Source organism: Ambystoma mexicanum, chromosome 14 (genome assembly GCF_040938575.1).
Source record: "Ambystoma mexicanum isolate Mex_15411 chromosome 14, UKY_AmexF1_1, whole genome shotgun sequence".
In the NCBI taxonomy this organism is placed as follows: Eukaryota; Metazoa; Chordata; class Amphibia; order Caudata; family Ambystomatidae; genus Ambystoma; species Ambystoma mexicanum.
Window position 1 is genome coordinate 99,438,574 of NC_090940.1, and position 25,472 is coordinate 99,464,045.

General features: G+C 49.0%; 1 protein-coding gene across 4 annotated transcripts in view; it reads left to right on the forward strand.

The window, feature by feature from the left end:
- SIPA1L1 (signal induced proliferation associated 1 like 1) overlaps positions 1–25,472 on the forward strand; it is a 1,823,374-nt gene that overhangs the window by 857,991 nt on the left and 939,911 nt on the right. For all 4 annotated transcript variants that reach the window (XM_069638601.1, XM_069638604.1, XM_069638602.1 and 1 more), the window contains exon 8: positions 23,993–24,150. In XM_069638601.1, coding sequence (XP_069494702.1) covers positions 23,993–24,150 — 158 coding nt within the window. The remainder of the gene's footprint in view (positions 1–23,992; positions 24,151–25,472) is intronic.

Consider the following 25,472-nt stretch of genomic DNA (forward strand, 5'->3'; position numbering starts at 1 on the left):
TTTCACAATTGACCTCGGGAAAATTGACCTAGTTTGGAAGGTCAATTAGGACATGTATGCGGGGGGAAACCCCCCGCAATCCCCCACCCAATCCAAAATCCCCCGCAACCTCCACCCAATCCCCTTATATTTATAATCCAAAACCAGCCCAATACATATATAAAATAACAAAAATAATATAAAGGTCAATTTGGGTAATACTGTCTAATTGATTGTCAAGAAGAGTGATTTGGCTATTAACTGCTTTGACTGACATATTGCCTTGGTGCACAAGTGCCTGCATGGTCGTGCTCCACCTTACCTAGCTCAAAGTATCAGCCTTCACACTCCTTCCAGGCCCCCCAGAGAGGCCTATACTAACAGAATCAATGTAACCCCCACCCCCACCCGCAGAGTGCGAGCGTGCGGTACAAGCTTCCGCAACATGGCGGCCACATATTGGAACTCCCTTCCCCCTTCCATTAGGGGTATTGACTCCTATGCGACCTTCATGAAGGCCATCAAAACTAGACTTTGTCTAATAATGTATTTCCCATGTGTTTTGTAACCTGTATTGAAAATGTACACCGCTATTTTTCCTAAAATCATGATAATGTGCACAGTAAACTGCAACTAGCCTCTGTTATCAAGTATTTCCGTTGGGGCTGCACTCATGTAACCCTGAATCAAGCCTTCCTAAGCCTTCTCATAGCGCCTCGATGCCTGAGAGCTGTAGTGCGCTCTACAAATACAAAATAAATAGTCTATGGTGATGGGGTAGAAACTGGATAGCAGTGTACTCTGGCCGCTGCGTGCACGGTGATAGCCAGTCTTTATCATCTCATGAGGTAGTGCTACTCAAATTCAAGCTCGACACTTCCAGCCTTCCATGCAAGAACAGCACATCACATTAATTGAAAATAATAACGGTTTGATACTGTAGTATAATGAAGAATCATTAAGCTAAAGAAATCATTAAAAGTAGAGAATTGAGAATGGAGTGACTTCTCAACATTTCGGTGGTCCTTTTGTTCATAAAATGGGATCTGTGTGTACGCTATTGGGGTTTTGTTTGTTTCATTACTTTGGCACTCGTGGTCCGGTACGCAGGGTTCCATGACCAGTGCCAGTTTTGCGCACTGCTGAAAGTGTCATAGTTTGGTGTATCAGTTACTTTTTGTTTCAATTTTAGGATTAAGCTGGTTGAGCTGCACTTTCGTTTGTAAGCTTATTTCACCTTAATTGTTCATTAACTTTGCCACTTGTGTTTTAAAGGAGAGGCTGGAATGGGCCCAATTTAATTTCTCTGCATTGACCTCGATTTTTTCCTCTGGTAGATGTTGACCCATTAAAATGTATGATAGAAGATGCTTTTGGTTCCTTAAACTAATGTTATCTGTTTGGTTTAATCTTCTCCTTTTATTTATCCAGAGTGGTTGTTACATTTTCACAGCCAACCAGAATGCAGTCCAAATCTTTTGACCATTCTTTTATCAGTTTTCTTTCAAGGAACTGAATGTTTTGGTTTTCACTATGCTTGGATGTATTATGTCTTTATGCTATGAGCAGATTTTATTTTTTTATGGCCTACTTGTGCTCTTATTGATTTGTGCTGTTGGACATTTAGTAGTGTCAAATGTTACTGATCTATAATGAATCCTAGATGTTTTTTTAAACCCAGAGTGAAAGCAATGTATCCACATTTCTGAGGCTTGTGGAATCTGCTTAGATCACATGCTGTGCATAGGCCGACATCTAGTGGAAACGCGAAAAAAGGCGTCGACACAGGGTGTGCCAGTAATACTATCCCTAGTGTGACGTCCACTGTACCCATGACCCCTCACGCGTCTAGGACCCTCAGATTGTTTTTTTCCGCCATACTGGTCGGAAGCATTTTGCAGAGTTCCCTGGCCTTAGCCATACTTTTGCTAAATAATTTACCCATTTCTCCACCCAAACGTCGAGTCACCGAACTTCCACACTCGACACCGGCCCGGAGAAGAATTCGACCGTCGACAGCTGCACAACGGATTTGGGCCTCGGAAGGCCTCTGGCCTCGGCCCGGGTCTTGGAAGTCTGCTGGCTTCGGCCCTGCAAGTAGGGAGGGTGGGGGGTGGACATACTCTACACTCTTTTGGTATATAGGTACATTCTTATATATTCCTAAACTTACAAGCCCGCTGCCACAAGGTGCGTATGGAGGGTACCCCTGTCCAATTCTGCCCCAAGTGCAACCGCAAGTACCCTTGCGTGGACAGGCACGCCACGTGCAATCTCTGATTGCCGAGGGACCACCCCGAGGCGAACTGCAGGGCGTGTAGTAGGTTTAAACCCAAAACACTTAAGGACCGTTCGATCAAGCGTTGGGCCCACCACGCCAGGCGTCAAGAGGCCATGGCAGCGGAGGGCACCTTCAGCGATGGCAGCACCGCCATGCTTTCGGACGGCGAGGGCATTATGGTGTCGAAAGACAGCCGAGTGCAATTCCCCAACCTCGGAAGGTCGTCCGGCAGGGCGGCTATGGGGAAGACCCCCGGCGACACAAGCGCTTCCCACAACACTTCCACAAAACACATGAAGTCCAACCAGGACTCGACGCGCACGTCGAGTTCTCAGAAAGAGGCACATAGAGAACGGTCCGAATCGGCGTCCTCTGGGCGTTCTCGATCAAGATCGCCGCATGACTCCTGGCAATCATTCACTGTTGCCAAGAGTGCCTCGCTCCCCAAGGTAACGAAAGTTCGATCATCGGAGGACGAAGCCGACTTCCATCCCCAGACCGCACTCCAGGAGTCGGCGCCCGCAGGCCGTGTTACGGCGGCTGCCGAGCCCCTACCTCCATGCTCGAAGGATAGGGACACTACCCCTGAACCTCGACGCCAGGCGTCGAAAGGCTCCGAAGGGGCAGAAAAACAGGGAAAACACTCTTCCATCCATGGGGAGGGGGAAAAAACAACAGAGGAAGCAGCCTCTGCCTACTTACACACCTGTCAAACACTCCACTCCTCATAAACAGACAGACAAATCCAAGTCTTCTGCTATCTCAAAGACCCCTTCTCAGACCTCCAAGTCTAGTCAGGATAAGTCAGAGAAACTTCCAGAAAGAGTCATTCCCAGTTCTAGAGAATGGTCTAGTGACGGCAGACAGGGTCATGTCAAGGATGTTGCAAAAAAAAAACCCTGAACACTTTCTCTCTTATACTCCCGACGGGTCAGCACCCTCAGGCTCTAAAGATCCTATACCTCCAAGTAAAAAGTCCCGGTTTGAAACACCAACACGGTCTTTGGACCCCTTCTATGTACAGCCCTACTCTCAGTATCAAGGTGAGACATCCTTTTGTGAGGATCCAGATTTGGGCATGTTGGAAGAACAAACTGGTACGGGCTCCTATGGGGATGATGACCAAGAAGAGGATGAGGACGACCCGGAAACCTACAGAGTAGATGCCCCGGTAGAGAAGGAACCTCCGGTTACCGACTCCCCTGTCGACAACCAACCTCTCCTGAATGAAGTTCTGTCTCGAGCAGCTGAACATTTCCACATTGACACGCAGGGTGCTCATGAGCAGAGGGACTTCGCCGAGGAGTTAGTGGGAGAAAGGAGACCTGTTGCTCAGGCCATCCCTATCCTGAAGTCTATTCAGAGAAGAATAGACCCTTCACTCGTAAATCCTAACCTCACCAGGGCAGTGAACCCCAGGGTTGAGAAACTTTTCAGGGCAGCCCAATTAGACCCACTGTATATAAGGGGGCATCTGAAGCCGGACTCCCTGGTTGTTACAAACACCCGTAAGAGGGCTGAAACACCCTTGTCATTGTCCGAAGCTCCTCCCGACAAGGAGAGCAAGAAACTGTATGGTTTGGGCAGGAAAGTAGCCTCCACTTCAACCTAGCAGGCAAGGATTGCCAACTCCACCACCCTGTTGGCCAGCTACAACTGCCATCAGTGGGAAGAAGTCGCGGCACTCATAGACTCTGCCCCAGACCCCTTAAAGAGCCAGTTGCCACGAGTTTCGTCGGAGGGAAGAGCCGTGTCCGGTTGCATTTTAAAAGCAACCTTTGATGCCGCGGATAACGCCGGCAGGTTGATAGCAGAAGGAACTGTTATCAAGAGACACGCTTGGTTACGCCAGTCTGGATTCAAAGCTGAAACCCAAGCATCATTGTTAGATAAACCAGTGGAGCTGGATCTGTTTGGTAAGGCGGACGAGGACGTGCTGAAAAATGCCAAGGACGACTACGAAACACTCAAATCCCTAGGCCAACTAACCAATAAACCCCCTAATCAGAGAGGGAATGGCAATTTCCGTCGCCCATGCGGCCAAAATTCCCAGAGAGGATCTAACTATTCCCAGGGGCAGGGGACACCGTGGAGCAATAATAACCAACAGTCTACCCAAGGATACGGCAGGGGTAATAAGAGGACGTGGGAAAGGTAGAGGCAGCCCCAGTAGAGGAGGCGGCACGCCTCCACCAAAACAGTGACGCTCCGTTCAGGGTCCCTTCTCACGCAACCCCAGTAAAGGGAAGCATTTCCAACTTCACCCAAGCTTGGGAAGGGATCACATCAGACAGATGGGTGCTGTCCACCGTATCCGCAGGGTACTGCATAGAACTGTTAGTGTCCCCGAAACCATCCTCCACGACAAAGAATACATTCTTTGGACCACCAGAAGATCCTCCTCGAGGAGATCGATCTGCTAGCAAAGGACGCGATAGAACTCGTCCCGGGACACCAGGTAAACAAGGGTATTTATTCAACTTACTTCCTTGTGCCAAAAAAAGATTTGACACTGCGCCCAGTATTAAACTTGCGGCCTGCAAACAAGTATGTCAAGCCCCAAAAGTTTTGCATGACTACTCTCCAGGAGGTCATCCCCCTCCTAAAAAAGGGGATTACATGGCAACATTGGACATGAAAGATGCCTATTTTCATATTTCCATGTTCCCAGCGCACAGAAAGTACTTGCGCTTCAAGGTGGACAGTCAGCACTACCAGTTCAAGGTACTGCCTTTCGGGATAGCTTCGGCTCCAAGGGTATTCACCAAGGTACTGGCGGTGGCGGCAGCACACCTACGCAGGGAGGCAATCCCGGTGTACCCTTACCTGGACGACTGGCTCATCACGAGGGAGACCCCAGTAATTTGCAGAGCAAACATTCAAAGGACAATCGACCGCCTCTTCGAATTGGGCTTCTCAATAAATGAGAAAAAGTCAAGTCTGGTGCCAAGCACATCCAAACAATTCCTAGGAGCTATCCTAGACACTCAAGAGGGGTTGACCTTTCCTTCCGAGGAAAGAATTTGGAATATACTGCTGCAAATTCCGCAGTATCAGTCCGGTCGCCAGATAATAGTACGCAAAGCAATGCGTTTGCTGGGCATGATGGCGTAATGTATTTACCTGCTCCCACACGCGCGCCTGCGCCCCATGCAGGAATGGTTGGCGAAACAGTGGTCTCAGGCAAGTGGTCAGTGGGACAATCTAGTGTCGTTTCACCAACACTTGTACAAAGCTTTCACTGGTGGACAATAGAGAATCTGTCCGAGGGGAAACCCTTTTACGATCCCGAGATACAGGCGGTAGTCACAACCGATGCATGCCTGACGGGTTGGGGAGCTCACCATCTCCACCACACAGCTCAGGGTCAATGGTCGCACTCAGTGGCCAAGAATCACATCAACCTGTTGGAGCTTCTGGCAGTATTCAGAGCACTTCAAGCGTTCAAGCCCTACCCGTTAAATCTCTCAGTGCAAATCCGGACGGACAGCACTACAGCCATGTTCTACCTGAACAAGCAAGGAGGGACTCGGTCGCCAAATCTGTCCAAGCTTGCCCAGAAAATCTGGATATGGGCACTCAGACGGAATATCTTCCTGTCATTGCAACATGTTCCAGGGGATCTCACTTCCCTAACGATTGTTCAGAGCAGAGACCCCCTCCCAGAGGAACACGAGTGGTGTCTACACAGAGAAGTCGTAGAAGATATCATCTCTCAGAGGGGTGTCCCCACTATAGACCTATTCGCCACAAGCGAAAACGGACAATGCCCAGGATTTGCATCCAGGTTCCCCCAACCAGACTCCCAGGGGAACGCCCTGTGCATGAACTGGTCAGGGATGTTTGCGTATGCTTTTCCACCAACTCCTCTAATCAGGAAGGTGGTCAACAAGATGAACAGAGAATCGATGACGCTCGTCCTAGTTGCTCCCATGTGGACAAGACAACCGTGGTTCCCACACTTACGCAGATTGGCGGTGTGCGAACCCATCAAACTTCCGAGCTGGTACAACCTACTGTCCCAGCACCAAGGTCAAACAGTGCATCCTCAACACAACTCAATGAACCTGGCAGCCTGGCTCCTGAATCATAGAGTTAGGACATCTCAAATTACCACAGAGGTGTATGGACATCCTAAAGGAATCTAGGAAACCTAACACGAGGCACTGCTACTTTGACAAATGGAAGAGATTTGTTATCTGGTGCCAGAATAAACAAATCAACCCAGTTGATTGCACTCCTTCCACTATTGTTACATACATGCTCCACCTGTTGGATGCAGGACTGGTTTTTAACTCACTGAAGGTACACCTGTCAGCATACACCACTTCCCATAACAACGTGTCGTGGTGGAAAGTACCAGTAGTTAAAGCCTTCATGGAAGGAGTAAAGAGACTTCACACTCCTATTTCAACCCACCACCAGGATGGGACCTTAACGTGGTGCTATCTAAGCTCATGGGCCCCCTATTCGAGCCCATGCACAAAAGCAGTCTCAAACACCTGACTTACAAAACGGCCTTCTTAGTAGCAATTATATCTTTAAGAAGAGTCAGTGAAATTCAGGCTCTGTCAGTGCAAGATTCCTTCTTTACTGTCCATAAAGATAAACTGGTTTTACGCACACACCCTAGGTTCTCACCGAAGTTTATTTCAAAATTCCACGTGAACCAGTCCATCGAGCTTCCGGCTTTCTTCCAAGACCCACAAAGCTCGGCGGAGGTGAAACTAACACACTAGATGTGCGTAGGGCGGTCTTCTACTATGTAAACAAGACCAGACCACTAAGGAAAACAGATCAGCTGTTTGTCTCCGTAGCTACAGGCAGAGAGGGGGATCGCGTCTCTAAAGGTGCCACCTCGAAGTGGATTATTAACTGTATCCAGCTGTTACTCACTTTCTGAAAAAAAACTCTGCCTTTCACGCCTAGGGCCCACTCTACAAGAGGCATTGGGGCCACTCTGGCTTTCATTGCAAATGTACCCCTTGACACCATTTGCAAAGCAGCTACCTGGAGCTCTATTCACACTTTTGCTCAGCACTACTGCATTGACACTCATTCCAAGACAGATACACAAGTGGTACAAGCGGTTCTAAGACTTTTATTTGCTCATGACCCTTCTCACATCCCACCTCCTTCAGGTACTACTCGCTAATCTATGCACAGCATGTGATCTAAGCAGATTTCACAAGCCTCAGAAGGGATACATTACTCACCGTAATCATATTTCTGATGCTTGTATCTGCTTAGATTCACATGCAATATACCCTTCCTCCTCTCTGAGAGAAGGCGCATGGATGCTTGTAGTCTTACCTTTCTATCTATTGGATTATCTTTACTCGCGCTACTCCTAATGCTACCTCATGTCAGAAAAAATAGAATCTGAGGGTCCTAGACGCGTGAGGGATCATGGGTACAGTGAACGCCACTAGGGATAGTATTACTGGCACGCCCTGTGTCAACGCCCTTTTTCGAGTTTCGGAAAACAAACTGTAATACTCTGCAGCTTCCACTAGATGTCGGCCTATGCACAGCATGTGAATCTAAGCAGATACAAGCCTCAGAAATACGATTACGGTGAGTAATGTATCCCTTATACGGTTGTTGATACTCTAGACAAGATGCCCTGCAGCATTTCCCTGAAGCAGAAGCTTGGGTGATGTGACGCTAACTTTTGTTGGTTTGTAACTGTTTCTCCATTGACGGCTTTCGCTACGGGTTCAATATGCATAGCTATTGAGCACATTTGGGTGGCGTTTTCCCTCTTTTGAGGAAATTTCAAATGTTGCTTCTTTCTTGCATGCGTGATCTGCTGTACCAGTGATGAGTGATGCCGTCAGGGTGCTTACAGACTGCACAATGCAGGCCTTGCAGTTACGGTGGCGTAACTTCCAGCACTTGCGGAATTTCAGGGGTTTTGTTGCATTAAATCGACACCTTAACTGTGCTTGAACTACGTTTATTTCACTGATTTTAAAAGGTTTTGTTGCACTCAACTTGATTGTCCCTTAACAAAATAATTTTTCGCTGAATTTCAAGGCAAGGGTTCAGTTATGCTATACTTCCCGCCACCTGTAATTCTGCCTTTTTTCTAATAAACATAACTGATGTAATACCATTTGAGCTAAGGAACATCTGGCTTTTTTTTTTGTCCAGTGGATAAGGGATTAGTAATAGTGTGTACTTTGGCTGGGTATGGTGCGGGGAGGGAGTAGTGTGACCAGAAAGACTAAACTTGTGTAGTTGTGGACTCTGATGAGTAAGAGTGAGTTGGTGGTAGTGGGGGACTGTGATGTGATATGAATAGTGAGCTGGTCATAGTGAGGTACTGTGACGAGGACGGGTGTGACATGGTGTTACCTGGGGCTGTGACGAAGAGTGATGTGGTAGTGTGGGACTGGTGAGAGAGTGAGGTGGTAGTGGTGTACTGTGATGAGGAAGTGATGTGGTTGTGGAGTATTGTGTTAGTGGATGACTGATGAGGATGCAGGGGTACCTATGTAAGACAAGTACTGGGACAAGGAAGACGGTTATAGGAGTTTAGGTGGGATTACTAACTAGGAACTGTGACGGTTAAGTTATCTAGATTTCGAGTGGATTGTGTCCTCCAACATATTCCTCAGCTTAGATGTATTCCATCCAGCTTTGCTGCTCGTCGGAAATGTTTTCGGCAGAGGGCGCCATGTGTCGAGTCGATGGTCCCTCGAAGGCCTCCGTCGAGGGGTGACATCATCGGGTGTATAAGTAGCACGCGCTGCGCCCGTTGGCCTCAGTTCGGTTTTTTCGCAGTTACGTTGCTTCTGACTTTCGGGTCGCCTCGAGTTCTGTGAAGAAAATATATATAAACAAGAAGAAATATGTCCTCGTCATCGACACCGACCACAACCCCGACATCAGGTTTCAAGAAATGCAAGTCGTGCGGCTCAAAAATGTCTATCACGGACCCGCACTGCAAGTGTTTGTGGTGCCTTGGAGAAGGCTACGACATGGAGGCCTGTTCGAAGTGTCGGGCTATGACGGGGAAGGCCTTGCGAGAAAGGAGAGGTAAGCTACAGGTAGGTCGGAAGGATCGAAAAGCCTCTAGCGTCGAGACCTCGTGAGGAGAAATCTCAATGCGAAAGGCATCAATCTAGATCCCGAAGCGATTCTCATGGCTCGTCTTCGTCAAAATAATCTAAGAAATGACGCCACAGGTCTCCCTCCACCTCGTCGTCAGGCGAGTCTCCGAAAAGGATGAAATGCCCCACGAAACATTCGTCTTCCGAAGAGTGGGAAGCATTCAGGGTCAAAATGATGGAGGTGTTTGAGAAGGCGAAGTCTCGGTCTGCGCCTTCTTCGGAAGCCGGCCGGGAGCGTCATCGCTCCGACACTCGCGCGCCCTCGAGCCCGGGTGATCGTAAAAGGAAGGATAGGGAACCTTCCAGGACGTCGAGCGATAAAAGCTCGAGTCGAGTCGACTGCTCGAGGTCACCGACGCCGTCCGAGACCTGTAGCACCGCGAAGGAAAAATCGTTGAAGATTGCTTCAACGCCCTCGAAGCAGACCGTGTCGACGACCACTATGTCGTTGACGCCGTCGACTCCTTTATCGACACCGAAACCCTCCGCGCCAAAGGCTCCAACCAAGCCAGGGCAGCCAGAAAAAGAGAAGGAGAAAGTTACAAAAAATGTAATTTCTTCAGTACCTGGTACTACACCTCTTCCTTCTCCTCTCCCAGAGAAGGTTTTCAAGCCTCTCCCTAGGAAGGAGTTTTTCAAATCCTTGAACTCAATTTTTGAGGAACAGGAAAGATCCGAGGAGGAAAATGTACCTTTTTGATTGGAATATGGCACCCCAAATGTCCCAGAATGCTTGATCTCAGAGGAAGGCAGAATGAGGGATTTGGTGGAGTCTTTACATAATGCAAGTGGCATTGACACTTCTCCTGAGAATGACTTTGTTAGACCAGATCCAGGAGCGCATGCCAGTCCATTTTACCGTCAGTTAATGACCAAGGTGGTAGATTACTTGAGATGGGCTAGACCACCAGCCCAATTCATCCAAGATGATTTAACAGACATATTGGACCATGGTCCCACTGAAGACCCAGTACTACCTTTTCATGTAGCCTTACAAAACAAGGTGGCCAAGAATTGGGAAACTCCAGATTCTATTCCTCCGGTAAATAAGTCCCTTGCATCAAAATACCGCCCAGCCAGTAGCGACCCCCGGCTATCTGTCAAAACATCCAACTCCCGAGAGTCTGGTCATACAGGCAGCCACAGCTTCCAACTAACTTGCGTACTAGTCTATCCCTCCAGACAGGGACGATAAGCATGTGGATGGTTGGGCACGGAAGGCATTTTCAGCCGGGAGCATGGCATTAAAATCTGCCAACTCCACATGTGCCTTGGCAAAATTTTCGTACACTTGTGGGAGTGCATTGCAATGGCGGCGGAGCACATACCCGAAGGGGAAGAAAGGGAAGGTTTCCTAGCCATCGTTGGAGTTGGAAAGGAAGCCATGCAGGAATCCCTTCAATCTGGATTGGACACTGCCGATAGTGTAAGCAGGTCCATGGGCACTAGCACGGTAATGCGTAGGTTTACGTGGTTATGGAAGTCGGGTTTTGCAGCGGACGTACAGGACCGTCTTCTGAACATGCCTTTTGACAGGTCTCACCTTTTTGGCAACAAGGCTGACGAGAGCCTTGAGAGGTTGCAGACCTCAAAAGCAGCGGCCAAATCTTTAGGAGCTGCTATTGGGCAACCTCTGCCTTTTTGTGCGCAAGGGCAATCAGGGAGGGGACGATCCTATCGTTATTACACCTCATATGGAAAGACGACAGGAATGGCCAGTCAAAGGGGCCAAAGAAAGGCCATTCGTGCTGGACGAGGAAAACGTGCTAAGCCAGCTGCAGTCTCTTTGCCATCAGCGGTTGCAACATCTGCCACAAAACCACTTTGAGGACTTGCACCACAAAACACCTGTAGGAAGCAGGCTGTCGCAGCATCTGCAAGAATGGTGAGCCATTACTTCATATGTTTGGGCTCTAGAGATAATAGCCCAAAGCTACTGCCTTCCTTTTCTAAAGCAACCTCAAAGCAATCCACCAGGGAGACACCCATTGAAGTCTTCAAACCCGCTCCTACAGCAGGAAGTTCTAACCCTGCTGGAGAAAGGTGCTATAGAACCAGTACCTGCAGCGGAGAGGAACAAGGGATGGTACTCCCGTATTTTTTGATCCCCAAAAAGGACGGAGGACTGAGACCCACCTTGGACTTAAGAAACTTGAACAAGTTGCTCAGGAAAGACAAATTCAAGATGGTTACCCTTTCTCAGATCCTTCAGGCCCTTCAACTCCAGGACTGGTTGGTGGTATTGGACCTCCAGGATGCTTATTTTCATGTGCCGATTCATCTCAAACACAGAAAATACCTGAGGTTTGTAGTTGGCGACTCACACGATCAGTTTCAAGTCCTGCCATTCGGGTTGACCTCCGCCCCGAGGGTCTTCACCAAGTTAATGGTAGTGGTGGCAGCGCACCTCAGGAGAGGGGGGGGATTCATGTCTACCCCTAGCTGGACGATTGGTTGATCAGAGCGCGCTCTGCCGAGCAAGCACTGGATCATCTGAAAGTCACCTGCCACTTCCTCCACAAACTGGGCTTCTCCCTCAATTTCAAGAAGTCTCAAATGACACCTTCCCAACAGCTTCAGTACATAGGAGCTGTACTAGACACATCCTTAGAAAAGAGCTCACCTCCCAAGACGAGGGCTCAAGACATTCTTCAGATGGTTTCCAAATTCCAAAATGCCCAAAATCTCCAGGCGTAAGACTTTTTAAGGTTGCTCGGCCTCATGGCATCCTGCATCTTTCTGGTGCCAGAGGCACGCTTTAGGATGAGATCCCTTCAATGGGCCATAAAGACTCAGTGGTCCCAGTTCTCGGGTCAAATGACAGATCTTCTTCAGATTCCGAACAAGGTCAGACAAGACCTTCTATGGTGGACCTGTACAGAGAACATCCTAAAAGGAGAACCTTTTGGCCACCATGGCCGGAGATCAGTGACTGACGCCTCACTCCTGGGGTAGGGAGCTCATGCCAACGATTTGACAATCAGCGGTCGTTGGTCTCCATCTGAGTCCAAACTACATGTCAACCTTTTAGAGCTGAGAGCAATCAGACTAGCGCTGAAGGCCTTCTTGCCATCTGTCAGGGGAAAGAATGTCCTGATAATGACGGACAACACAGTGGCCATGCACTACCTAAACAAAAGAGGTGGTGTGGGGTCCCTACCCCTGTGCAATTAGGCAATGCAACTCTGGTATTGGGCGATTCAGGAGGGAATCTCTTTAACGGCAATTCATCTAGACAGGGAAGAGAATATGACAGCAGATGCTCTGAACAGGCAGAGCACGGTGTCCCATGAATGGGAACTGGCTCAGGAAGTCATTCAAGAGATCTTAGCCCTTTGGGGAACCCCTCAGGTAGACCTATTCGCAACCAGTACCAACCGAAAATGCGAAAGGTATTGCTCAAGGGAATTTCCCCCGAGAGGAGCACTGGGGGACGCGTTCGTGGTGGATTGGAATTTCCCACTATTGTACGCGTTACCTCCGATTCCCGTCATTCCTCAGGTCATCAGGAGGCTGAGACGCTTCGGGAACCGCATGATCCTAATTGCCCCCAATTGGACCAGGAGAACGTGGTATCCGGACCTTCTAGATATGTCCATCTGTCCTCCAGTACGTCTTCCTCAGAGAGAGACCCTTCTCTCTCAAATGGAAGGTCATGTTCTCCACCCAGAGGTCAGAACACTCAACCTTCATGCTTGGTATCTGAAAGGCTGAGATACAGGGATTGGAACCTTCCAGATGATGTTATGGCGGTGTTGCTTTCGGCAAGAAGGCCAGCAACAAAGTCTCTATACCGTTGCCGTTGGAAAAAGTTTTGCAACTGGTGCATGGAAAATGTTGATCCTTTTCTCTGTTCTATTCCGGAAGTACTATCTTTCCTTCTGACCCTAGCATAGAGGTCTGAATATCGGAACAATAAAAGGTTACCTTGCAGCGCTTTCCATTTTCAAGCGCTCATCGGAAGAATGCTCCTACTTCAAAAATCCTTTGATAACACAATTCTTAAAAGGTCTCACTAATGTTTCCTCCTCACCCATTTCAAGTACCGATTTGGGATCTAAATTTAGTCCTAAAATTCTTAATGTGTGCCCCTTTTGAGCCTATGCACACGTGTCCATTAAGATTACCAACATGGAAAACGGCCTTTTTAGTTGCTCTAACATCGGCAAGAATAGTGAGCGAATTGCAGGTACTGTCTTCTGGGCCACCCTATACTGTGTTCCATAAGGACAGGGTTGTATTGAGGGTTAAACCATAATTTTTTACCAAAAGTAATATCTGATTTTCATTTAAGTCAGAAAATTGTTTTACCCTCATTCTATCCTCCATCTCTTCCTTCTAAAGAGGAAGAAAGATTACACAGACTGGATCCAAAAAGGGCTTTAAGCTTTTACATCTCTAGACTTTCTAGGCTTAGTGGACAACCAGTTGTTTATAGGCTACACAGGAAGGAAACTGGGTCAATCGGTAACAAAACGGACAATTTCACGCTGGATCGTACTTTGCATTTCAGGATGATAGACTAGCACAAAAAGACCCACCAGAAGGGTTGAGGGCTCATTCCACCAGAGGCATCGCCTCTTCCACGGCCCTTCAAAGAGGTGTCCCAATAAGGTCCATTTGCGAAGCTGCAACTTGGTCTTCACTTCACACCTTCTCAAAATTCTATAGCCTGGATGCTTCCCAGTCTACGGAGCTGACTTTTGGAAAAGCAGTGCTTTATTCTGCCATCTAAAGGCATTGATGGGAAAAAAAAAATAAACTGACCCCTCCTCCAGAGAAAGTAACAAAGTACTGCTTTGGGGGTCTATCTAAGATGAGGAATACGTTGGAGGACACAATCCACTCGAAGAACAAGTTACTTACCACCTGGTAACGTTCTTTCGATTGGATGTTCCTCCAACGTATTCCTCATCGCCCTCCCAACCTACCCCTCTGTACATTTTTTCCGGGTTATTGCCATCTCAAATCTCGCAAGGCAGATACCTGTCTGCCGGCACAATCTACACAGTACAAGATCACAGGCAAAAAAAGGGGGGAAAAACAGAACTGAGGCCAACGGGCGCCGCGCGTGCTTCTCGTACACCCGATGACGTCGCCCTCGACGGAGGCCTTAGAGGGACCGTCGACTCGACGACATAGACGCACGGCGCCCTCTGCCGAAAAAATTTCCGAAGAGCAGCAAAGCTGGATGGAATACATCTAAAATGAGGAATACGTTGGAGGAACATCCAATCGGTAAGTAACTTGTTCATCTCCCCTGCTGACGTCGGGCATGAATAGAGATCTTCACTGTTATGTCAGGTGAAAAGCTTGTCCAATCAAAACAAAGGATGTAGTAAACCCGCATTGGCTTCCTCCTATCTTTCGTTACACAACTTTTAATTGAATTTAGCAATAATTATAAACATTTTTAACCCATTTAATAGCCTCCTAATACACCCCTCCCGCACGTTTTACATTAATTTCGGAAGCAAGCCCTGTAATATTTGTTTAATTGAAGATTGCTTCCTAAATTAATTTAAAATACTCCCCTTACTAGCATTCAGTGATTGCCACAACTCCATATATAATAATATAGAAGTATTTCACTTTTTTTTTTGTTTACCGTTCGGGACGATTCTCACTCTCTGGAAAAAAGCCATGGAAAAAAGTAAACACAACTGCACTATCCCCAAGCCCAAAATCTTCAAAAAACATCCTTTCTTACCTTGCCCACTACTCACTGGCCTTAAAACTGCCCTACTGACACCCCTTTTTTTTTTTTTTTTTTAAATGTATTTATTGGTTTTAACAGATTAACAAAAACAAGTATACATCGCTTGAGTATCAGACGAATAATCAGAAAGTAACGTAACCCTCCCACCCCCACCCCCCCAACTCAAGACCAAGTAAACATTATTGTCCCATTACGATAGGCCAGATTGATGGCTAGGGAAGTCCGATCCATCCGAGGCATCGTCAGAGTTATTAGGATGCAGAAGTGGCTCAGTCAAGGCCACCCAGCGTTGTAGTTCTCCGCTGGAGTCTAGCCTTTGTTCAAGGATTGCCGTTTCCCACGCGCCAGTCTCCGCCGTTATCCATTTAGTCAGGTCCCCCCACCACAATGCCTCATGCGGGGCCCTAGGGCTCTTCCATCCCATGGCTATGCGCCTCTTCGCAGTTATGTAGATCAAGTCTTTGAGCTTGTTCAGAGGTTTGTTTTTGTGGTTGCGTTTGCATCTGCCCAGGATGCATACTGCGGGGCAGTTCACCTCTAGCTCGATGTCTGCGTCCGCCACCCTCCCCTGAACCTGTGTCCAGAAGTGGCGTATCTCCGGGCAGCCCCAGAACATATGCGTCATACCCGCCTTCGGCTCCCTACATTTGGGGCATAGCTGGACCTCGGCTCCCCTGAAATTAGATATAGCCTCTGGTGTTAGGTAGGCTCTGTTAGTGATGTACAGTTGAATGAGTTGCAATCGGGCATTCCTGGAGACTTTTTTATGGTAGTGGGTTATTTTCTCCCATTCGGCATCCGTGAAGTCTAAGCCAAATTCGATTTCCCATTTTGCTCTACATTTAAGCTCGGTGTTAGTCGTGCCCTGGAGCAGGGTTTCGTACAATCGCGAGGTTTCATGGCCGCCCTCGGCTGTGTTCAATAGTGTTTCTATGACCGTATTTTCCGTCATGGGGGTGGTAGCCTCCGGCCATCTGACCCTAATGGCGTGTATCACTGCCCCATGGAGCAAAAATTGGCCAGCGGGTAATCCCGTAGTTTCAGCGAGATCAGGAAAGGGCATGATCTCTTCATCCCGCATTAAGTCTCCCAGGGTGGCCACTCCGTAAGGTTCCCATTGGGTGCGTGATTCGTGAAAGCCCCATGGCTGATGAGCCATAATTGCTGCTATAGGGATTTGAGGTGAGAAAGGATCAGCTGGCCCCACAGTTTTGCACGCTCTGTTCCAGAGCTTTATTCCAAGTCTAATTAAGTATGGAAGGGGCTGTGTGAATCTGCCCTGTGCCCACAGTAGGTCCCTCAGGAGGAGGTAGGGTAATGCAGGTTGGAGGAGCCGAGTGTCCGAGGAGGTCTCATCGGCCATCCATCGCATCACTTGCCTTAGCTGGCTCGCCAGGTAGTACAATTCGAAATTAGGGACCTTAACTCCTCCCCTCTCGTAAGGTCTTTGGAGTGTGTCCAGCGCCACCCTGTGTCTGCCCTCCTGCCAAAGGAACCGTCTGCATAGTTTGTTTATGTTTTTAAAGAAGGAGGGGGGGATATTGTAGGGAACGTTTGTAAAGTTATATAGTAGGCGGGGGAGAGCAACCATTTTGAGTAGACCGGCCCTACCGGCCATCGAGAGCGGAAGCTTACCCCAGAATTCCATAGATTTTTCTAGAGCGTCTTTGGCTCTCACCGTATTAAGTGTATGTTCCGTGAATGGGTCCCGGTGTATGGTGATTCCCAGGTATCTAAAGGAGGTCGCTTGCCATTCTAGATCTAGGGAGGGGAGGGATCCAGGGCCATCTTTATGTAGGGCGGCAAGCGGGTAGAGGCAGGACTTATCTTTGTTAATACGGATACCCGTGTATCTACTGAATCCGTCCAGTGTTTCTAGGATGTAGGGCAGGAGGTGTTCGGGGTTATGTAAGAACAATAGCGTATCATCCGCATACATAGAGACGAGGTGGGTCACTCCGTCGATTACAATACCCCCATCTCCGTATTCCTGCCTAAGGTACGTGGCTACGGGTTCGGTGGCGATGATGTATAGCATCGGGGAGAGTGGGCAGCCCTGGCGAGTGCCTCTATGTAACGCCCATTTGTTTGAGAAGGTCCTGTTCGTGCGCACCCTAGCGGTGGGGTTGGTGTAGACTAGCCGGGTCCATTTCAGGAAGGCAGGTCCTATCCCCATTTTAGCCATAGTGGCATAAAGCCATTCCCAACGCACTGAATCAAAGGCCTTGGTGGCGTCTAGTGACGCCACCGCGTATTTCTGAGGCCTCTGCTCCGTGCTGTACATAATATGGTGCAACCTACGCAGGTTCTCTGTTATGGAGCGACCGGGCACGTAACCCGTTTGGTCCTGGTGGATCAGGTGGGGAATTACCCTTCGCAGTCTACTAGCTAGCAGGGAGGTTAGGATCTTGCAATCGACATTTAACATGGAGAGGGGTCTATATGAGCCGCAGTGCGATCCGTCTTTCCCGGGTTTCAGGAGAGGGACAATCACCGCCTCCCTCATGGAGTCGGGGAGGGCACCCCGCTCGTAGGCTTCGTTGAACACCTGTGCCAACAGTGGGGCCAAGGTCTCCTCGTACAATTTATAAAATTCCCCAGGGAGGCCATCAGTGCCTGGGGACTTACCGGTTGGGAGTGACCTAATGATTGCCTTGACCTCATCTGGGGTGATGGGTTCGTCCAAGGCGTCCGTCATATGGGGCTCTAGCCTGGGGAGATCTATGTCGTCCAGGATGTCCTCTATGTCGGAGACGTCCACGGGTGGGGGTTCGGCGTATAAATTGCTGTAAAAGTCAGAGAACACCGAATTAATTTCAGTCTGGGTGTGCACTAGGGAGCCATCTGGTTTGAGTACTTGGCAAATGGGTGTTCTGGGGGCTTCTCTCTTGTACAGCCAAGCTAGGAGTTTACCAGGTTTATCACCTAGAGCGTGGGTACGTTCAGTGTGTTTGGCATAGCTCAGCCTACCCAGGGACTCCCAGTGCGTGAGACAGGTTTGTTTGAGGTCAATCACCTTCTGTAAATGTTCTGGGGATGGGTCTAGTCTGCCTTCGAGCTCCCCCAACTCACTCTCTGCATGTTCTAAGGAGGAAGTAATCGACCTCAGTGCTCCGCCCATGGTTGCAATCATCTCCCCTCTCAGGACCACCTTGTATGCCTCCCAGGCGGTGCCTATGTGTTTAACACTGTTGAGGTTCCTTTCCCAGTAGTCTTCAGTCCTATCAGCAATGTGTTCGCGGAGGGCTATGTCTAGGAGAGCTTCAGCCCTAAGTTTCCAGGTGGGGACCGGGGGTCTAGGCGGGTAGATCTCCCAGGTGGCTACTAGTGGGGAATGATCGGACAGTACTCTGGGCTGGTACTGAGCACCGCCGAACGTTGCCTGTTGTTCTAGGCTCACGAAAAGGTAGTCTATCCTAGTGTGGACTGCGTGAGGAGGGGAGTAAAAGGAGAACACACGTGCATCTGGGTGCTGTTCTCTCCACAAGTCTCGGAGTTGTAACTGCTGTATCAACCTTGACAGAATTTTGGCAGGCGGGGAAGGGCGTGTATGTTTATCGTCCGACCTGTCTCTCAGGGGGTCTAAGGTGCAGTTATGGTCGCCCCCCCATATCATGGTTTGGTCCCTGTAAGGGCCGAGGCGTGGATACAGGGAGTGGAAGAAGGTGGTTGCATCATGGTTGGGTGCATAAGTGCTGACTAGACAAACCTCTCTCCCTTCAATGGTGCCACATGCAATTGCCATCCTGCCCTCATTGTCTGCTTTGGAGCCGACCAACCGGAAGGGGACAGAGGGGTCCACCCAGATCAGGACACCCCTGGCGTAGGAGGAGTAGGAGGAACCTACCAGGGTACCACGCCAGGCCTTTGCCAATGCTTTCAGTTTGTCCGATGTAAGGTGTGTTTCTTGTAGCAGGGCTATTTTGGTTTTGCTTCTTTTAATATAGGAGAGTATGCGCCGTTGTTTCACGAAGCTGTTCATGCCTCTGACGTTCCACGTCAGGATTTTCAACGAATCGGCCATGTGAGATTTGGGATTCTGGTGGCTATGTCCAACGCCCCCGGGAGCACCACCAGTGGCCGGAGGATCGTGGGGGTCTTGTGGTTTCCTGGAGATTCGTGCATGCGGGTCTCAGCCGGGTTACTTGCACCCCTGAACTTCTGCTTCAGTGACTGCCAGCCTATCCAGCGGAGGGTAGGTGCCTCGTCCGTGCTGACTGAAATGGATGTTGGTGGTCTTGGTTGTCCCTGATTCGGGCACTTAACAACTGTGCCAACTTCCCCTATCCCTCCCCCCCGTAACTGTGAACTTCCCCAACATAAACCAGGTCGAGTGAGGAGCTCCTCACTATGACAGACCCGTTTCCGCTCCTTTAGACCGAAGGACGGTCGCATGGTGCCCTACGGGCGGGTAATGAGTACCCTTAACAAGAAAGAACTTCCAGGGGTAGGAGAGTGTTCGTCCGGGCGCCTCGTGTTATGAAATCCGGTCAGCTGCGGCGTAAGTGGCCGTTCCATGGTGGGGCCTCCGAAAGGCACCGGGGCCCTGAGAGACGGGGCTCAGCGGGGTTGTCGTTTCCTGACTTCGACATCTGGGATCTGCTCCCTGTCCATCCAGTCTCGGGCCTCTGCCGGGGTATCGAAGAGGTGAGTTCTGTTGTTTCGTATCACCTTCAATCTGGAGGGGTAGAGGAGCATGTAGCGTAGGCCTGCAGCCTTCAGTCTTGCTTTGGTGTGTATGAACTGTGCCCTCTTCATTTGAACCTGAAATGTATAGTCAGGGTAGATGGATATCTTGGCTGAACCCCTGCAGATCTGGCCGCCTGACCGCGAGAAGGTGAGGATGGTTTCCCGGTCTCTGTAGTTAAGTACTTTTGCGATCACGGGTCTGGGTGGGCTGCCAGGAGGGGGTTTCGATGTGAGGGATCGGTGAGCCCTTTCGATTACAAAGCCCTGAGAGAGTTTTTCTGCTCCAATCTCCTGTATCAGGAGATTCTCTACGAAGTTCGTGGGGTCCGATCCCTCGATGCCCTCCGGGAGCCCCAGGAGGCGAATGTTGTTGCGGCGTGCGCGCCCCTCTGCCTCCTCGACCCTGTCTTCTAGGTTTTTAACTTTTTGTTGAAGTGCATCGACATCTTTGAGGAGCACTGTCTTAGCTTCCGTGTTCTCGCGGACCTGGGCCTCCAGCACCTCTGTTCTGCCGGCCAGGGATCGGACGTCTTGGCGCAGGAGGTTCAAGTCTATGGCGACAGCGTCTATTTTATGCTCCACGGCTGCCTGGGAAAGTTTGATAGCTTCAAGGATCTGTGTGTTACTAGGTTCCGCTGAAGGCCCCAAGGGGTCGGGTAGGTCTGCAGCAAGAGTCTCGCTCATGTTATCTGGCGCTGTGGGCCCCGCCGCCGTGAACGTGTCGATGGTGGTCTGACGTTGCTTAGCCCTTGCTCCTTTGGTAGACATGTCGACTGAGCCTCCGGGCTTCGCTGTTACCGAGGTGGCCGGGGTGAGCCGCGATGGAGTGGCCGAGGAAGCCGTATCGGGTGGGCCGCGATGGCGGATCGCTGTATGCTGTGGGCGGCTCCGTAGGCACAGGGGGGACGGATAGTGTGCGCCGGGGCCGCTTCTTCGGGTTACCAGGCCGGGCACGCCTGTATGTGTCGGTTGCGTTAGTCCCCCCCGCTCACCTCGAAGGGCCTCCGAGACCCTGGCTCCCGGTTCTGTGGCTGGCAGCGCCCTCGTCCGGGACGTTCCAGGCTGGTCGTCCCGTTGGCACCGTCGTTCGCGCTCCAAGCTTCACGGGTGCCCCACAGGCCCCCCTCGTCAGTCCAGCTGGGCGTTCGTGTGTCCTCGGCCCTCAGCTGAGTGTTACGGCGCGAGCGGCTTTAGAGTGCGGGCCGCCGCATCTTGCAGGGCTCGGGAGCCGCCATCTTGGCCCTGGTCCGCGGGATCGTGTCGCACGGTCTATAGGGCGAGACCGGTCCTCCAGGGCCACAGGAATCGACCCGCAGGTGCAGCAGGATGTCGGCCCTCGATGAGGCGGTTCGTGGGGTTCGGAGCCCCCGAAAAAAGTAGTTAAAAGCAGCTTATGATGGTCGCATCAAGCGGAGCGCAAGGAGCGAACGTCCTCTTCACATGGCGGTTAGCCACGCCCCCCCCTACTGACACCCCTTTTAGGGAACTTTCCAAAAGCTGTTCCAGAACTTGATTCTAGAATCGTGTAATGGCAGGGTTTCAGAAAGGAAAAAGCTTGCCACCAGCAATGCATCATGGGAGATATGACTTCTTTTTTGGATACCTGTACTATGCCAAATACAAAATAAACTACTCTGGATTTATGCCAAACCAACAAAGGATTTTCTTTGAGCACTGTTTGCCAGACTTGTTTATTTGGCGCAAATCTTTCCAGCGGTTTGGGCTCTGCGGAGATATTTTCTATGGGGAAAATGAATGGAAAAGTGAAGATCCACCTTGACATGTGAAAATGCAGAGGAATACATATATTGTTTAAACTATTGAAGAGAAGTAACTGGATTAAAACAACTGAAATTATTGGATAAGAGGCATTCAGTGTCCGGAGAATCTATTTAAACAACCTCAAGCATATTCATATTTCTTTTACTTTTGGGCAGACAAAAAAGTAGTGGATGTGAGGTAGCAACAAGACAACCAAATATAATTTAGGATCCTAGCCTTTGCAAGAAGAATGTCTGTGGATAACTCAATAGTATAACACGTATATGCAAGACATTTTCCAGTTCTGGAGGCGGGGGGGGGGGGGGTCTACGGGCCTCAAATGAGGAATGTCAAACATTGTGCTGATCTGTCCTACCGATCAAAAATTATTAGCCATAGAATATTCGCATCGCCTATGGTTGAAAGGTTTACCTTAACTGTACGACTAGCACAGACGTGTGTGTGTGTGTGTGTGTGTGTACACAAACACACGGAACACACTTTAAAGTGCAGTTAAGGTGACTAAACATAATGCAACTTTGAAATTCAGCACATTGGGAAACTCAGGACCGGCTTAACTCAGCGTATTCCTGTTGATCTCCCCAATAATGACATGTCCACCATAATGGCATTGTGAATCCCTTCTCTTATAATATATATGTGCTCTTGGGCTTTGCAATGGGCACGCGCCGAGTTGAGCTGGTCCCCAGTTTCCAATGGGCTGAATTTCAAGTGTTTTTTGCAGTGTGTTTAGTCAACTTAAATGCACTTTAACTAAGGTTTTTTTCCTTGAATATCGAGGGTTTTGTTACACCATCGTTTTTTTGGGCACCAGTGGCCCCGGCCTTTGCCTGTCCCCTCTGTATATTATAGATTAGTAATAACGGGCCCCTAGCCATGGCTTTTGGCCGGGCCCACTGTTTATTTGAAAACGCTAACGAGCCAAAAGCCATGCTCAACAGCCGTGACCAGTGGGCTTGCCTGAAGCCATGAGTGTCGGCCATGCCTACTGTATTTATTAAAACGCGATCTGGCCACTGGTCATGGCCGCATGGCCTTTGGCTGTGCCAGCTGTATTTTTTAGAACCCTACCAGCCCATGATTAGTGGGCTGCAACTAAACCTATTGCAATATGGAAAGTGGACACTGCCAAAGGCCATGGCTAGTGTACCCAAAAGAAACCTAGTGGTATGGCCACAGGCAAAGGCCATGGCTAGTGGGACCAGAAGAAAGCTATATTATATCTGTTAAGGGGCCACTGCCTAAGGCCGGCCATTGATCATGAACGAAGGCCATGGCTAGCGAGTAAGAAAGAAGGGTAGTATTTTAAAATATACTTTGGCCAGGGCCAAAGACCCTGGCTAGTGGGCCAGAAAGACATGACTGGCCATGGGCCATCTAGTGGATCTGAAAGAAATTTATTTGGGGAACATGTACAGTGGACGTGGCCAAAAGCCTTTGCCACTCGGGTTAATGGCTCATAAAAAAACTACGGTATAACAAAACCCTTGAAATTCACAGAAAAAAACGTAGTTAAGGTGCAGTGAAGTTGTGCAGATTTAATACAACAAAACCCTTGAAATTCAGTGGATGTGGGAAATCATGACCAGCTTAACTCTCATGACTTCCTACATCCGCTGAATTTCAAGGGTTTTGTTGGATTCAATCTGTGCAACTTACTGCACCTCAGCGAAGGTTTTTTTCTGGCATCCAACATTTCTATTTACTCACAATTTTCTAATTGGCACGTACATGATTTCCTGCCACAAAATGCGTGCGTGCTATTGGTGAACTGGCCTCTGAAGTGTTGAAATGGGTAATTCGTTTTTATAGCCATTGACAGTTCCCCTTTAGTGCAGTAACTTCCGACCCACTGCCTGCTGTCGCTTTCAAGCGCGGTTTTTGAAGTCCCCCTAAATCGATGGAATCGTAGAGGAATATATTGACTGGAGTTGAATCGCTGGAGCAGCTGCCAGGGATTTTCTCAATATGACGTCCGCAGCGGCCGCCTGTCTCCTGGCAAATGCTGCCCCGTGTCTCAGTGTTGCGTCGGCATTTAAAGACCCACGCCCCATTACAGTCAAATTGACAAACTGCAATCAATCCACTCGGCGAGACGTGGCAGCTATTTTTGGAACGCTCCCACCTTCTCACCATATTGACTCTACGTACTGTGGCATGCATAATTCGCCGGCCTCTTGCGTGTATCGCAGAGTTTGCTGCGCCCCTCATTGCCTATTGTTGTCTTTGCTTTGGGACAAAGGAAGATGCATTTATTCGCGGGGGTGGAACAGATCTGGGTTATTAATAGCCTTCTGGGGCTCGCGCCCGCGATCCAGCGCGAAAGGCGCGTGTTTGAAATGAACCTTAAAACGTACTGTTAAATCGCCCTTGGCAAATGAAATAACGCGTGCAGCTGGTGATTATCGCTTGTGTCTTTCGCAGCTCCTGAGGAAGCGGCACATCGGAAATGACATCGTGACAATAGTTTTCCAGGAGCCGGGAGCGGAGCCCTTCAGCCCGAAGAATATCCGCTCGCACTTCCAGCACGTCTTCGTCATCGTGAGAGCGCACAACCCTGGCACGGAGGGCGTCTGTTACAGGTATCCGTCGTTCCCCGGCATGCCACCGAGAACAAAGGGCGGCTTCCGAGACTGGCACAGCTCCTTGCCCCCTTTGCTTTTCTGCAATGCCTCCTCGCAGCAATGGGTGGAGAGAACGGCCGCACCTTTCCATTTATAATTGCATCATGGTTGTTTCGTTGCCAACAATAAGTCCCAACGCTCAAAATAGCCAAATACTATTTTTGATTAACATATTGTTCTTTTGACCTTTTTCCCCGAGGAAACCTTTCACGTTGCATTTTGATTCAAAGTCTGATTAGCGTACAGCAGCTCAGGGAGTTTTGGGTCACATGTTTGACATTGGAGTTTGAAAACAGCACTGGTAGTAGATGTTTGTTTTCGTCTTTGAGTGAATTACTTGCTAATGCCAAATGGTGTAGTGATGCCCCGTTTGCACGAAACATTTACAACGCCCAGTCTCAGGAGGGATGGCCCAGGGGCAACGTGCTCGCCTTGGAAGCAAGTAGACAAGAGCTACACAGGTTCGATAGGTTTGATCCCCGGGTCCACGCTTTGAAACCCCTGGGTATTAAGCGCGTTATAAATAACCTAACCTATCATATCATGTCACCCAATCCAAACACAGTTGACCCATTCCTGCATGGTGAAATCCGCAGCTGGTTTCATGATGTGTACCCATTCTGGCAAACAATCCAGACTGGGCTCAGAATGAGATCTTGTGATGTTCAGCATTTCCTTTCCTGTTACTCACTAGGTGATGACTGGAACTTGCTGCAATCCACATTACTTCGACACACGTAGCGCCACTGTTCAACGCTGATCAGTGTACCTTTCGAGAAGAACTTGAAGATCAGATGACTTATTTTGTGGCATTGCATTCAAAGATATATGTATCACGAAAAATTGCAGTTGTAAAGCTCAAATATATTGTCTTTTGTCCTAAATTTCCCTCTTCGGAAATGCATAGCATACCCCAAAAATACTTTTTTACCAAGTTCAAAAATATGGTGTAAAATACTCCCACTTCAAGTTGTATTTGGTGCCCTGGATATTAATACTTTCTGAACACTGAGTGATGAGGTGGATAAGACAATTATTGTGCTGTACTTGAACTCTCCACTGGATACCCTTTCCATGTTCAATTGAGATTGTTTAAAGGCCTGTGAATAATTCACCTCAGTAAAACAACACATGTAAATATGTTGGTTTATATAAACAATCGTAAAGCAAGCTCACTAAACTCTAGCCTAGGCAAAAAGTGTTTAGCTGAGGATTGGAAGATCCGTAACTGTGGTTTCTGATGCTTGCAGATCTGCTTAGAATCGCATGCTGTGCCTATA